We start from the raw sequence: 12,899 nt of genomic DNA on the forward strand, positions 1-12,899 counted from the left end.
GCGTTTAATATTGGTTCTTAAATTGGATTGCACTTTTCTGTTCAGTAGATGATTTCATGGGCATATGAACAATTGATCAGTAGTTAGAAAACAAAAACGTTAATTAAATGTTAAATAAAAATGAAGGGAAGATATTTGACAGTTGATTTAAAATGTTCAGACCCCAAAGTGTTTGGATGATGGAGGTAGTGGACCTCCAGCTATCTTAGTCTGGGAACCCTGCTGTAGTGGATTTAACTATATTAAAAATAAAACACAGATTAAACTTTTATATGTAATTCAATAACAAGAGTATATAGAACAGTTTTAAAGCTACATAAAAATTTACTCAGATTCATCTCAGAATCCATCAGCTCAAATAGGAGCAGCCATAGTTCCAGAATTCAAAATTAATATAGGGATGAAATTAAATGAAGGGTTATCTGCTTATACTGCAAAGATGATTGCTGACAAATCAGGACTAAATTGGCTTTAAGGAATTCTCAAGTCGCATGTCAAATGTGCAGATAACCATTTTTATTTTTATCTTTTGACTCATTGTGAGGTTAGGTGGAGCAGACAGTGATTATAGGGAATACAGCAGAAACAAGATAAAAACAAATATGATACTTCCGGTCATGATATGGGGGAATTTGTGTATAAATTTTGGAGTTTTAGGGACAAATAAAAAAAATTGTTGTGTTATTGAACACCTGATAGTTGTATTGATCATTTTATTACGACCATTTGTATAAAAAACAAAACAATCAGATAGAAAATTTATATAAATGTCTTGGTGATTCAGTTGTATTATATTCATTTTTGTTTTAATTTACTCGTCAAAAAGCTTACAGAAATGTTCAATAAAGGAGATTGATGTAATTTATTGTTTTGTTACATGCATGAGAAATTAATGTCTAAAACTGTCAGCTGGCACTAAAAAACTACCCTGTAGATATCTTTGACATTTACTATAAAGAAGAATACGAAAGAACTACAGGAAGTAACAGTGATGATGATTTTTTTATTTTACTAATTTAGGGTTCTTATTCAGTCATTAATACATGCTAACTCATGGATTAAACATCTTTCTAGTAATTGTCCATAGAAAAATAACAGCAAACAACATACAAGATTTATTTTCCTGTATTTCATAACATTACAACCACCAAATGTCCACAGATAGTTTCTGTAGACTAGCTCCCGTGCGAGTGCCATCTGGTGGATGAGAAACGTATTACAGCGACAACTCAGATTTCAAAATTGCATGTCGGTCTTCACTTGTTTCAGTTATTGTGCATTTTTCTCTCTGTTGACTTAAAAGACACTAAAATTAATATTGAGATAATTACAGAAGCAAACATTAAGTGCTGCAGAATATATGAAATCCATCAGAAAAAAACATCAGATTTCTTTTCAGCACAGTTGATCTGTTATGAATTAGTGCGGTCTGCAGTTCTACTTCTCTTATAGGTGGCTGGAGTTTAAATGAACTGGATAAAAAGAGTGGGGGTAGGGCCTGTAATGTATGAAGTTATTGTTTTATTGTGAAAAGCATGGGGGCTTTCGGTTTGGGATATAGAAGGATGAATAAAGTACGCAGTATGGCTACCACCTGATCTACAAGTCTGTCCTCATGTTTCATGGCTCACTACAAGACATAACATGGTGTCAGACGTTTGAATGGGAGAAACACAGCGAGTATGGCTCACTTTAAACCCCCACCAAACTTAAACCTGCAGGGGAATCTGGCAGAAAATTGGAAGACATGACTTCAACGATACGAGCTAAAATCAGAAGAGGTTCAGTGTGAAACATTTCTGCATGTTGCCGGAGAAGAAGCCATTAAAGTTAGTAACACGTTTGTCTTCGCAAATAATGAAAGGAATAAAATAGCTCCATTGAAGCAAAACTTCCAAGATTACTGTGAGCCCAGAAAGAATCTGCCATACATCAGACACATGTTTTTTACAAGAGTGCAAGGACTGTCAGAAACAAAAGACGCCTATGTAATATAGACTTCATACAGTTTGATCTACTACTAATCACCACGCAAAGGAAGCAATTCCCTTTAAGGATCAAAAGCCATCGGGCGAGTTGACTCCATCCGTCACCACTGGCCAGTTATTAGAAGAGCTTGACAAAGCTGGAGATCTTACTGGGAGAAGAAAACCTAGAAGATTTACTGTCTCATTTAGAGGCCCATCTGTAGTGCTGCTACCCAGGTGAAAAAAAACGCACAGAGGTTTCCATGGAGACGAGTTTTATCTACTTGTTTTGGTCCAGTCAGCTGCCAACGGTTCATCATATATTTTCCTCTTTTGCTGGAGGAGAAGTTGACTGTTTTGAATTGTTCACGGATGCATGACTACTCCCCTATTCATCGCTGTCTCAGACGAACAACAATAAATAAATTCATTTATGTCGGTACATTTATAGTCTGGACAGAATAATTAAGTTAGAGGTGATCTAAGATCAACACAGTTGATCCAACGTGTTTAACTGTATGTTGCATACATGGTTCTGTTGAAGTTCTGATGCTGAGCTGTGTTTGAATGCTGACCACGTGTGTTTTAAACTGTGAGCACTCCAGGGCAAAGTTTATTGAATGTCTGTGTTTTTACTGTGTTTAATTTTGATCGATCGATCCTAAATCACCTGAGAGTTCAAAGTTGGATTATTGAAGTTATTTGAAGTAAGTCTAAGATCTGAGCTCCACTCCAAGCTTGTCTCTTCATCGTTTTATGCTGCTGGTTCCCATGTGAACTTTTATGACCCTTTCTTCTAATCAGCTCCTCGTGGCGTTTAAGAGCAAATCCACGTCTTCTGATCTGAAAATACTCTCAACGGGAATAAAGACTCATCGCCTGTTTCTTGTTGTTTCATATTACAAGTGAACCCAAAGCTTTGATTTATTCCCACTTCTGCCCATAAATTGCTGGTTTGATCTCCTTTAATACCCAGTGTGCTTTCTTTATGAACTAATCAATATGTGCCTTTCTATTCTTGATTATTAATTTACCCCTTCAGTAGATTAGTGAATGTTTAGTTAGGTTAATGTTTGTTGGCTGAATAGTTTGGTGTAAGAGGGATTTATTTTCTTCAATAAATGTTCACATAGATAAAGAGAAGGTGTTTCTGCTTATTTTGTGTAAAAGTGATTTTATGTCAACTAAGGTTGGTGCTTGTTTCACCGCTTTTTGGTAAAATGGTTGATAACACAGTTACATTTAACATGGTTTTGGTTAATAATCATTAATGATTAATGACAATTAATTATTTGTAATTAATGAGTGCTGTTGGCCCAATAATCACAACCCCATAGTGCATCTATAATTTCTATTCTTGGGGAATGATTTTGGTTAGAAATTATTGTTGGACCACTTGTTTGCTGAGTATTGGATTATCTGTACGTTGTTGGACGTCACTGTGCCTCTCCAATGGCATCGGCCATTTTGTACCCAGGACAGCCCGCTCCTACATATCCCATCGAGCATTGCGACTGATATGACTGTGTTTACTATCTGAACGCGGGTGCGTTGCAAGACTGGACTGTTAAAACGACCTCATGGTAAAATTCTCCATTTTACCTTTGTCTTCAATCTCACTGTGCTAACTTGCCGCCAAAAGTTATCAATCCTTTGTGATCAGGAGTTAGGGGGGAAGTTTTATGATCAGAAGATCATAAAAGACACTCTAAGCTGCACTCCAACCCCCCACCAGTCATCACCACACCCCCCTTTCATATCCTCTTCCTTCGTCTGTAGTGCCATAAATGGCTGGTTGACTCAATACATACCCACTACCGTTTGTTGATTTTGCTTATTTTAGATGTGTTACCCCTGTGTTTGTAGAATTTTGCATGTTGAGTAGGTGAAAATTAATAAATATTCACATAGATAAAGAGAGAGCGTTTGGTGTTTCATTGTGTGCAAAAAGTGATTCGTCAGTCAAAATAAGGTTCAGGTTCCACACGTTTCGGCAGAAACGGTCGATTAAACAGTGACATCTCCGGCAATAGTTATTAACTATTATGGAGTATTTAACAGTTGTAATTGTCAGAGGCATTGAGCCACAATTACAACACCAGAAACATCTCTGGTCTCGATTCGTAAATGAGGATTTATGGTTAAGAAATTGATTTTGTCAGATTATGATTTGTAATTATAATTATTGATCAAGATTAATTAATCAATAATCATACTCCGAACATTATTATTAAATATGATTTTTTTATTTAGATTTTCTCATAAATAATCATATTCAAATAATCATAAATTCCTTTACATCATTCAAAGTTTAAGTGGGTCACAGAACATAGAAATTTGTCTAAATCACAGTTTGTTCTGTTTCAGGGTTCTGATATGCATTGCATTGCTTTAGAGTTTCTGATTCTTATTTCATGAAGCAGTTTCATCTGTCTTGTTTAATACTATAAGATGTTTTTATTTAGTTTTATTCCATCAGAATTGTTCTTATTCATTTTGATCTCTGTCTCTTCAGATTGAAGAACTGTAACCTCTCAGAGAGAAGCTGTGAAGTTCTGGCCTCAGTTCTCAGCTCCCAGTCCTCTAATCTGAGAGAGATGGACCTGAGTAACAACAAGCTGCAGGATTCTGGAGTGGAGCTGCTGTCTTCTGGACTTAAGAGTCCAAACTGCAAACTTGAAACTCTCAGGTCTGAACAGCATTAATGACTTAATTACTGTGAACATCATCTAGTTTTTTCTACCTGAAAACATGCAGAATGTTTATGTGCCGAACTAAGTGCTCAAAGCAATGTTCTGCAGGGTAACTTTAAAAAGTGACACCAAAACAAAAGAGTGAGAACTGCCAGTTATAACTAAACTATGCTATTTGTAGCAGAGTTCTGTTCCCTTTAAGGTTTCTCCTGCAGCCACAGTGGAAAAAGGACTGAACTTTGTTAGTCTACCTATTTCAACAGCAATAAGGTTCATAGCTGCTCAGCACTGAACTGAATTCCTCTCCTGAAACATCAAGCTGAATGTAAACATCACTGGTTCTGGAGAAAAATCAGCTGAGGTCCAAATGGCTGCCTGTAACCCATTTCCAAGTGGTTCTGATTATGTATAATCTATCCAGCCACTGGTTATGCCTGCTTATACTACTTTATTCATTGAAACAAATCCAACTAAGTGTCCAGTTAATTCTATATTTTCTACTTTTTTAGTTTTAGAACATTATAAAATGTAATATCAGAAATTGAAATAGATTCTTCATTTACTGCTGACTGAAAAAAACAAAACCTTTTTGTCTGAATTGAAGCAAACTGAAAACATACCAAATTAATTTTTGTTTACTGTCCCTCCCTTAATATAAATACTCCAACTTTTATCATGACTTGTTCTGTAACAGGTTGAGCAAAGAACCTGCAATTTCAGTCGGACACAACAGGTGAATATTAAGAGGTTCATTGAAATCTGTCGTTGTCGTTCGACAGAAAACCAGCAGCAGGATCAGGAACCTCTGAGGGCAGACATATTGGTTAGTGGCTGAACAGAAAACTGAGAATAACGTGAAGCTCAGAGAAAAAGCCACTGACCTTCTCAGAATCCGTGGGAGAGCGAGGATGCTGATTTTCAGCGCCAGGGTGACGCCACAGTGAGTCAGAGAGGCTGTGAACAGGAATCCTTGGTCTGACGTTATGATCAGATCCAGTACTGGGCTGACGGATCTGGGGGTAAGGCAGAAGGTGACAGTGAGGAGGCAGAAACAAGGTCGATGTCCAGAGATGAGATCGGAAGCCAGGGAGATATCCAACGAGGGCAAAGCAGGGCAGAGAAATCCAGGGGGAAAAAACAAGATCAAGATCAGGCAGACAGGCTAGGAAGAACGCTGGACATTTACCACACAAGGCTTTTGATAATCTGGTGCTGTTTGTCAGCCAGAGAGCAGCTTATAAAGCCAGGTAAACAGGTGGAGCAGGTGAGGCATGAATAGGGAGCTGGCCGGGGAGGAGCAGGTGAAAACAATCCTCTAAAATCCTTCAGCACAGCGATGATCAGCAGGCAGACAGAGACGGTGCAGAGAAACAGACCAGAATCATAACATGTTCTGACTGCATAAAACAAGGTTGAGACAATTTCTTGGGTACAAATTATTTTGTTGCTACTGTTTGCTTTTGCCTTAATAAATAAATATGTTTAATTATTAGAATGGTGCTCCCCAACCAGCAATTTTAGTTTTACTGTTTTATAAGAAACATTAATGAGTGTATTAAGTTTGATTTAGTGAACTGTAGCCCACCATTTCCGCACCTTGGTGATAACTGCACTGACAACAATGAGGGTAGCTCAGAGTATAAAATGTAATTTAAGTCTTGAGCTGGCACATGAAACACAGAGCAGGAAAATTATTTTGTGATTCTGACATTTTAACAGTTTGTATATTTTTCCGACATTGTACCACTAACATAGCCTATATATAGTTATATGCACAACATTAGTTGGTGCTAGCGAATGGTTTGAGAGGATCTTTAGTCAACCACAATCAGAACAACAATCGGGGATCGGCAGCTGTTTATGCAAGCCATCCATTTTCCTGATTAATATATATAAACATGTATTTCACCTTCAATTTCATTCAAGTTTCTCTCCTCTGCTGTACGAAAAGTTACTCAATTGAACGCATCAAATACATTTTTCATGTTGGCAGGTGGCTAGCGTCTATAATTCAACTACTGGTTAATTTCCTTGGAAAACATTCAACACAAAGAACAATAAAATAAAACACAACCAACACTTTTGGGATAATTCCAGCAATCAGCAGCTAATAACCCTATATTCAATGCGTGTGATGTAACATTGTGGAACACGTTTATTCCTCCTAACGATGTAAGCTAACAAACATGCTAACAGCTCGTTCCGTTTTGGACACTAAACTAACTCTGTTGTTTTACTCACCTTCTGCTCTTCCAATAATGAAATGGCATCTTCAGGAAGCCCTCGGCCACGTAAAAAGTCACTTAAATCTGACATGTTCCCCAAGATTGCTGGACGTTCCCCTGCACGACTCACATCTCAGGCGATGAAGCTGGTTGCACCCAGATGCTTCCAGGTGCTCACCTGCATTAAAGTCAGAATTCTGAGATGAAAGTCAGAATTCTGAGATTAAAGTCAGAATTCTGAGATTAAAGTCAGAATTTTATTTAATTTTTTTAGTGGCCCTAATACTCTTCCGTACTTTTTCCTTAATAAATAAATAAATAAGTTTAATTATTAGAGTGGTATTTGTGCTTGTCAGGCTCTTGTGGCTTGCTGTGACAGTTTCATTAGGACTGTGAGGATTTTTGAATATTTTTATCATCACTTTTATTGCTATCACAATAAATACCACAAAATATTGTCACAAATTGTAAAGTCCATATTCCCCATGCCTAGTGTCCACTACAGTAGCCTGCATGGGACACAAGTCTCTGCCCTTTTGCTCTCACTATGCAGACTTTTGTTAAAATAATGTAGCACAGTTGGTGGTGTCATATTCCAGAGTTTCTCTTTTTATTCTTCCTTTACAGAAACACATAAGGCATCTCTCAGTAACTGAGAAATGTGTGGAATAGCTAAACGCTATTAGCTAGCAGTCAGCCCCATGTGATTGGCTGATTGTGGTCACATGGTACAGATGAAAGCTGGCTGGTCTGACTACTCTGTTCAACCCAGTTTCTGACTTAACGTTACACTGGATCACCAGGGTTTCCTGGTTAGCCACTCCAGACCTTAAAACATCTACATACCATGATGCAGCAACTACTGTGCTTCAACATTAGGATGGTGTTGTTGGACCTGCAGTTGTTTGAACAGATCCAGAACAGATTCAGGAATCTGGAAGTTTTATCCAAGGTCAAAACAGATTAGGTCCAGAATTCACTTCCTAAAATCTGGGCTGACTTGTTTGGATTTTTTAATGATGTCACACAAGGAAGCACACTCTTCAACCAAACTAGATGACTTTACTAAAATAATCGCTCATGTGTGTCTTTTCTTTTAAACAAAGCTTAAATAAAGTTATTTGTTGACTGTGTTCACTGTCACTTTGCTGAAACGTATGAAAAATAAACTTTTCTTTTGATTAGAGTTTAAAAGTATGAGTTATTCAAATAATATAAGTTATTTTTATGGTAAAAGTGTTTAGCATCATTTTGCTTTTGCCTATGTATAATGCTATAATAACTGTATACATTAATACTGTTTATAAACTGTATTTACACAGTGTCGTGGGTATCCTGTAGGGCTTTTTTTAGCTTGTTTTCATAGAGCTGGTTGCTTGTTTCTCTTGCAAGATTTGGCAACATTGCTTTTAGCTTAAAATCTCAGTTGCAGTAATATTAAGATCACCAAAAACATTTATTGCTTTTAATTCTGCTTTTAACCAATAACAATACTGGTTAAATATTATTATTGTAACCCCTAGGTTATATATAACCCTTTTCTCTTACATACTTTGAGCATTTCCTTAAATATAATGCATTGTAGGCCTTTTCCACCTTAGATTGTAATAATGACCTTTCTACTTAATGTTGTTAGTGTATTACACTTATACCTTTGAGGCTTTGCGCACCGTCAAAGTCTTAAACATTAAAATAACACGTGTATTTTTGTTTACTTTAAAACATGCAGTAAATGCTGTGTTGTGCTCATACCTGCTATTTACTACCGCCAGTAAACGCATCGTTTCACCTGTTTCTACCTTACTGGTCAGTCAAGGGCAAGTTGAAGCAATTTGATTGGCTGTGAAGGCTGGTGGGTGGGAACGGGTTTACCTGCAGCTATACTGGTTGCCAGTCGGCCAGCGGCCATTCCCAGAGGAAGGTGGTTCTATGCCGCTGTGGATTATTGTTGTTTTCCAACTAGCTGGAGCTGCCAAGTTTTTCCGGACGTTTTGCTTGGATTTCGGAGCTGCAGGGCCGGGCCGGGCTCTTGGACTGGAGTTGGAGCGGTTCTGTTGCCGTTCGTTGAGGACTGGTAATCCCTGGTGGGGTGAATGATCGGTTCCGTGTGGTTGTGCTGGGAGCCGCCATCATTGGGGCTGCTATTCTGCAGACGTATCTAACTAAGTCATATCAGGCCTGCAACGGTTATAAAGCTAAGGGACTGCCTTATTTCTGCAAGAGACTGAATACGTGAAGTTTCATCAATTCATTTAACGGCCTTTTTGTTTTGTAAGTTTTTCCAGTTTGTAAGGAGTTTAGTGTAGTTATGCGACCGTCAGGTTTCACTCAATATGCTTCTTATGTTCTCACTGATCCATTGGAATTTTGAGATTCATTTGTTATTGCACTAGTTGTGATTATTACCTACTTTACAGGTGGGATACCTCCTAATGCTATTGTTCTATTAATAATAACATTACTGGGTTGAAAGTGAACTGTTAAATGTGCATTGTTCTGGGTTCCTTTTACTGACCAGTACGGTTCATTAAATTGGTACTTTACTCAATATTGCCCTTTTCCCTTCCTTATTTCAGTATAAGGTTAAAGCTGCACTGCACTTAGATTTCAGTTGTATGGTAAGTGATCCTGGTCTTGTTAATGTGATCAGATGCACACTCTACTCACAAGATCCACTGTTACCCATTAAAACACTCATTACTCATGAGGGCACAGGTGTGTAGGATTCAATAGAGTGTAGGTCAGAGAATCTGGGCGCTGTTCATAGGGGAAAAGTCAACAGGGGTTACATTATTATAGAATAATATTCTTTGAAAGGTTTGCTGAGATATGCCATAAGTGTATCTAGTCACCCAGCAAAATTAAAAGGAACCGTTTTGAATCTGTAAGTTACTTTATTAAGCAGACAGCAGCTAATTGCCTCAATACAGGCTGACACTCATGCTAACATTGAAACTAAAAACGAAAGTTACGAATGTAACTACGGTTCTATGAATCCCGGATGACCGCCAGAGGCGGTGCTTCAAGCACTGAATGATCATTCTTGCGCATGCGCAGGTCGAGAAATTAATAACATGGTCACATGTGACCTACCGGTGGATCACGTGAGTCTATATAGTCACATGACACCGGGAGTCCAGCCCCAACAATCTTCTCGGGAGCACGCGGAGACCGAGGGACCGAGCGCTCTGGCGGTCATCCGGGATTCATAGAACCAACTTTCATTCTATTTCATCCCTAATGACTGCCAGAGGCGGTGTTTCAAGCACTTAGCACCATAAGCGGCCCACGTGGACGGTGCCCATGCGTCAGTCATAGTCTCTCCAACCCTGCTCCCATAATGGGAGAAGGCAGAGCCTGTTTCAGGCGGCCCGGATTGGGGTGGAGAATCCGGCCTCCCATTTGGGAGAGGAGGTCTCTCCTGGAGGGGAGGCACATCGGCAAGCTGGAGCAGAGCCTGCGCAGCAGAGGAAACCAGGTCCTCCCTGGCCAAAAGGGGGCTACCAGCAGAAGCTCGTGCCTGTCCTGAAGAACCCTCAGAAGCGTCTGGGGGATCAGGGGAAATGGGGGAAAGGCGTAGAGAAGGGTCCGGGGCCACTCGTGTGCCAGTGCGTCGCAGCCCAGAGGACTGGCATTGTCCATCAGGGAAAACCAGAGGGGACAGTGAACTGCATCTGTGGAGGCAAACAGGTCCACCTCCGCCACTGCCGACGGTGGCCCAAATGCGATCCACCACCTCCGGGTGAAGCCGCCACTCCCCGGAAGTGGCACCCGCCGAGACAGAGAGTCCGCGGAGACATTCTGCGGACCCGGAATATAGGCTGCCCTGAGGCTGGCAAGGCGTGGCGCCGCCCAGACCAGGAGCCGCCGGGCCAGGGACAGTAGTCTCAGAGACCTGGACCCCCCTTGGTGATTTATATGGAAGACAACCGCGGTGTTGTCCGACCGAACCAACACATGTTATCCCAGCAGCCCTGGAAGGAAAGCACGTAGCGCCAGGAACACAGCCATCAGCTCCAGAACATTGATATGGACCCCGCACTGCCGCGGAGATCACACCACCTGAGCCGCACGGTCTTGCCAGGTCGCTCCCCAACCCTTGGAGGAAGCATCCGTATGGACAACTTCCCTCCGACACGGAAGGGCGCCAAGCGGGACACCCCTCACTATGTAGGACCCGCTCCGCCACTTGGACAGAAACTGTAGGCACAGAGGCACAACCCGAAGCCGTCGGAGCCGGTGAATACGCCGGGAGGGGTCCAGGCCTACCCCGTTCAGCCACATCTGTAGGGGCCGCAATGAAAGAAGCCCCAGAGTTACCACGCTGGACGCAGCAGTGAGCATGCCCAGAAGACGCAGCCACTCCACAAACCGTGGAGCCCTGCCAAGACGGAAGCTCGGGAGCATGGCCAGGATATCGCCGACGCGCCGAGGAGAAGGACAGGCGGTCACGGAACCAGAATCTAGAACCATGCCTAAGAAAATAGTCACTTGGGAGGGGATCAGGCTGCTCTTCTCCTGGTTCACCCTCAAACCCAGCTGACGTATGTGGGCAAGCACCGTCCGGGTGTCTCGGATCGCCTGATCCCGGGTTGCAGCCCAGATGAGCCAGTCGTCCAAATAGTCAGGATCCGCAGTCCCCGTGCCTGCAGGGGGGAAAGAGCCACTGCCACACAGCGGGAACCCGGAACTGGAAGTGCCTCCCGTGAAAGGCAAAGCGGAGAAACTGCCAATGATCCGAAGCAATGGGGACATGAAAATAGGCGTCCTTCAGGTCGATAGTTGTGAACCAGTCTCCTGGGGAGATTGCCTGCAGGACCTCCTGGGTGGTCAACATATGGAAAGGCAGAACCTTGAGAAAAGTGTTCAGACCCCGGAGGTCCAGAATTGGACGAAGACCGCCGGGGTCTTCTTGGGAACCAGAAAATAAAGTGAATAAAAAAACCCCGGATCCCGCAGGGGTCCACCGTAACAATCGCACCCTTGGCCAGCGAGGTGCAGATCTCCCGGTCCAGGGCCCGAGCCTTCATCGGGTCGCAGATGACCGTCATCTTGGCTCGGCTGGGGATAGGAGGCCAGCGGCGAAACTGAAGCCGGTATCCCCGGGACAGAGTGGACAACACCCACGAGTCCAGGGCGTGAACAGCCCAAAAACTGAGCTGGCCCGGGGAGAAAAACCCGACCGCCGGCTCCAGAACATCACCGGCTGGCACCCTGGCCCTGAGAGGGCATGGGGAAACGCCGACCGGAATGAGTAGACCGAACTGGGCGCAAACCCTGGGCCCCACCATGGTCCCCTTGGGCCCTAGTCGGTCTCGGTCTAGGAGCCGTGCTTGTGGACCCAAAGAAAGGGACAGGAGGGGGGAGGGAACCCCGGAACAAGTACCCAGCTGCCCCAGCAGCAACTGGGCGGCGGGGAGGTCTATGGAGACCCGCCAGCTGCTGCCGTGTTCTTGAGGCCTGGGCTGTATGCTCCAAAGCCTCCAGCGCAGCGGAATCGAAGAGTTCCCCTGGAACCACAGGAAGAGCCCTCAGCGTTCTCCTGCAAGGCTCAGTCAGGGGCGATTGCGCCAGCCACACCTGGCGCCGAGCATGGACCAATGTAGAGAGCGTGCGTCCAAGCTCACGCGTCATCAGGGCGAAGGCCTGCAGAGAGGCGTCCAACAAGCCCTGAGTTGACTGGTCCAAGGGAACCGACTCCAACGAAGAGGAGAGGCCCAACATCAGATGGGAGAGTGAGTTCCTTATGCGGCCCATCCGGGCACCTGAGTCGTAGGCCCTACACAGTAAATCGTCCGTGACACGGCATTGCGGTTGTGGACAACGGGCATTAGTCCTCAACGCCTCATCGGGAGGAACGATGAGGGAGGCAATGGCAGACTCGACAGGGGGCATGCAGTCCAACCTGAACTTGGGTGCCTCGTGCATGGCAGCCAGGGCCGTGCCATCCGCTGTTGGGCGGGAAAAGGCCATTGTGTCTGTCCAGCAAGCATGCAGCTCCTGGACATATTCTG

The 12,899-nt window shown here is 42.9% G+C and overlaps 1 protein-coding gene across 6 annotated transcripts in view; it reads left to right on the forward strand.

Annotated features, from left to right (window-relative positions):
• LOC124861406 (NACHT, LRR and PYD domains-containing protein 4-like) overlaps positions 1 to 12,899 on the forward strand; it is a 328,592-nt gene that overhangs the window by 310,327 nt on the left and 5,366 nt on the right. For 5 of the 6 annotated variants that reach the window (XM_047355143.1, XM_047355138.1, XM_047355141.1 and 2 more), the window contains one exon: positions 4,483 to 4,656. The exons of the other annotated variant lie outside the window; for it this stretch is intronic. In XM_047355143.1, coding sequence (XP_047211099.1) covers positions 4,483 to 4,656 — 174 coding nt within the window. The remainder of the gene's footprint in view (positions 1 to 4,482; positions 4,657 to 12,899) is intronic. 6 annotated transcript variants of the gene reach the window in all.

Source organism: Girardinichthys multiradiatus, chromosome 24, assembly GCF_021462225.1.
Source record: "Girardinichthys multiradiatus isolate DD_20200921_A chromosome 24, DD_fGirMul_XY1, whole genome shotgun sequence".
NCBI classification, from domain to species: domain Eukaryota; kingdom Metazoa; phylum Chordata; class Actinopteri; order Cyprinodontiformes; family Goodeidae; genus Girardinichthys; species Girardinichthys multiradiatus.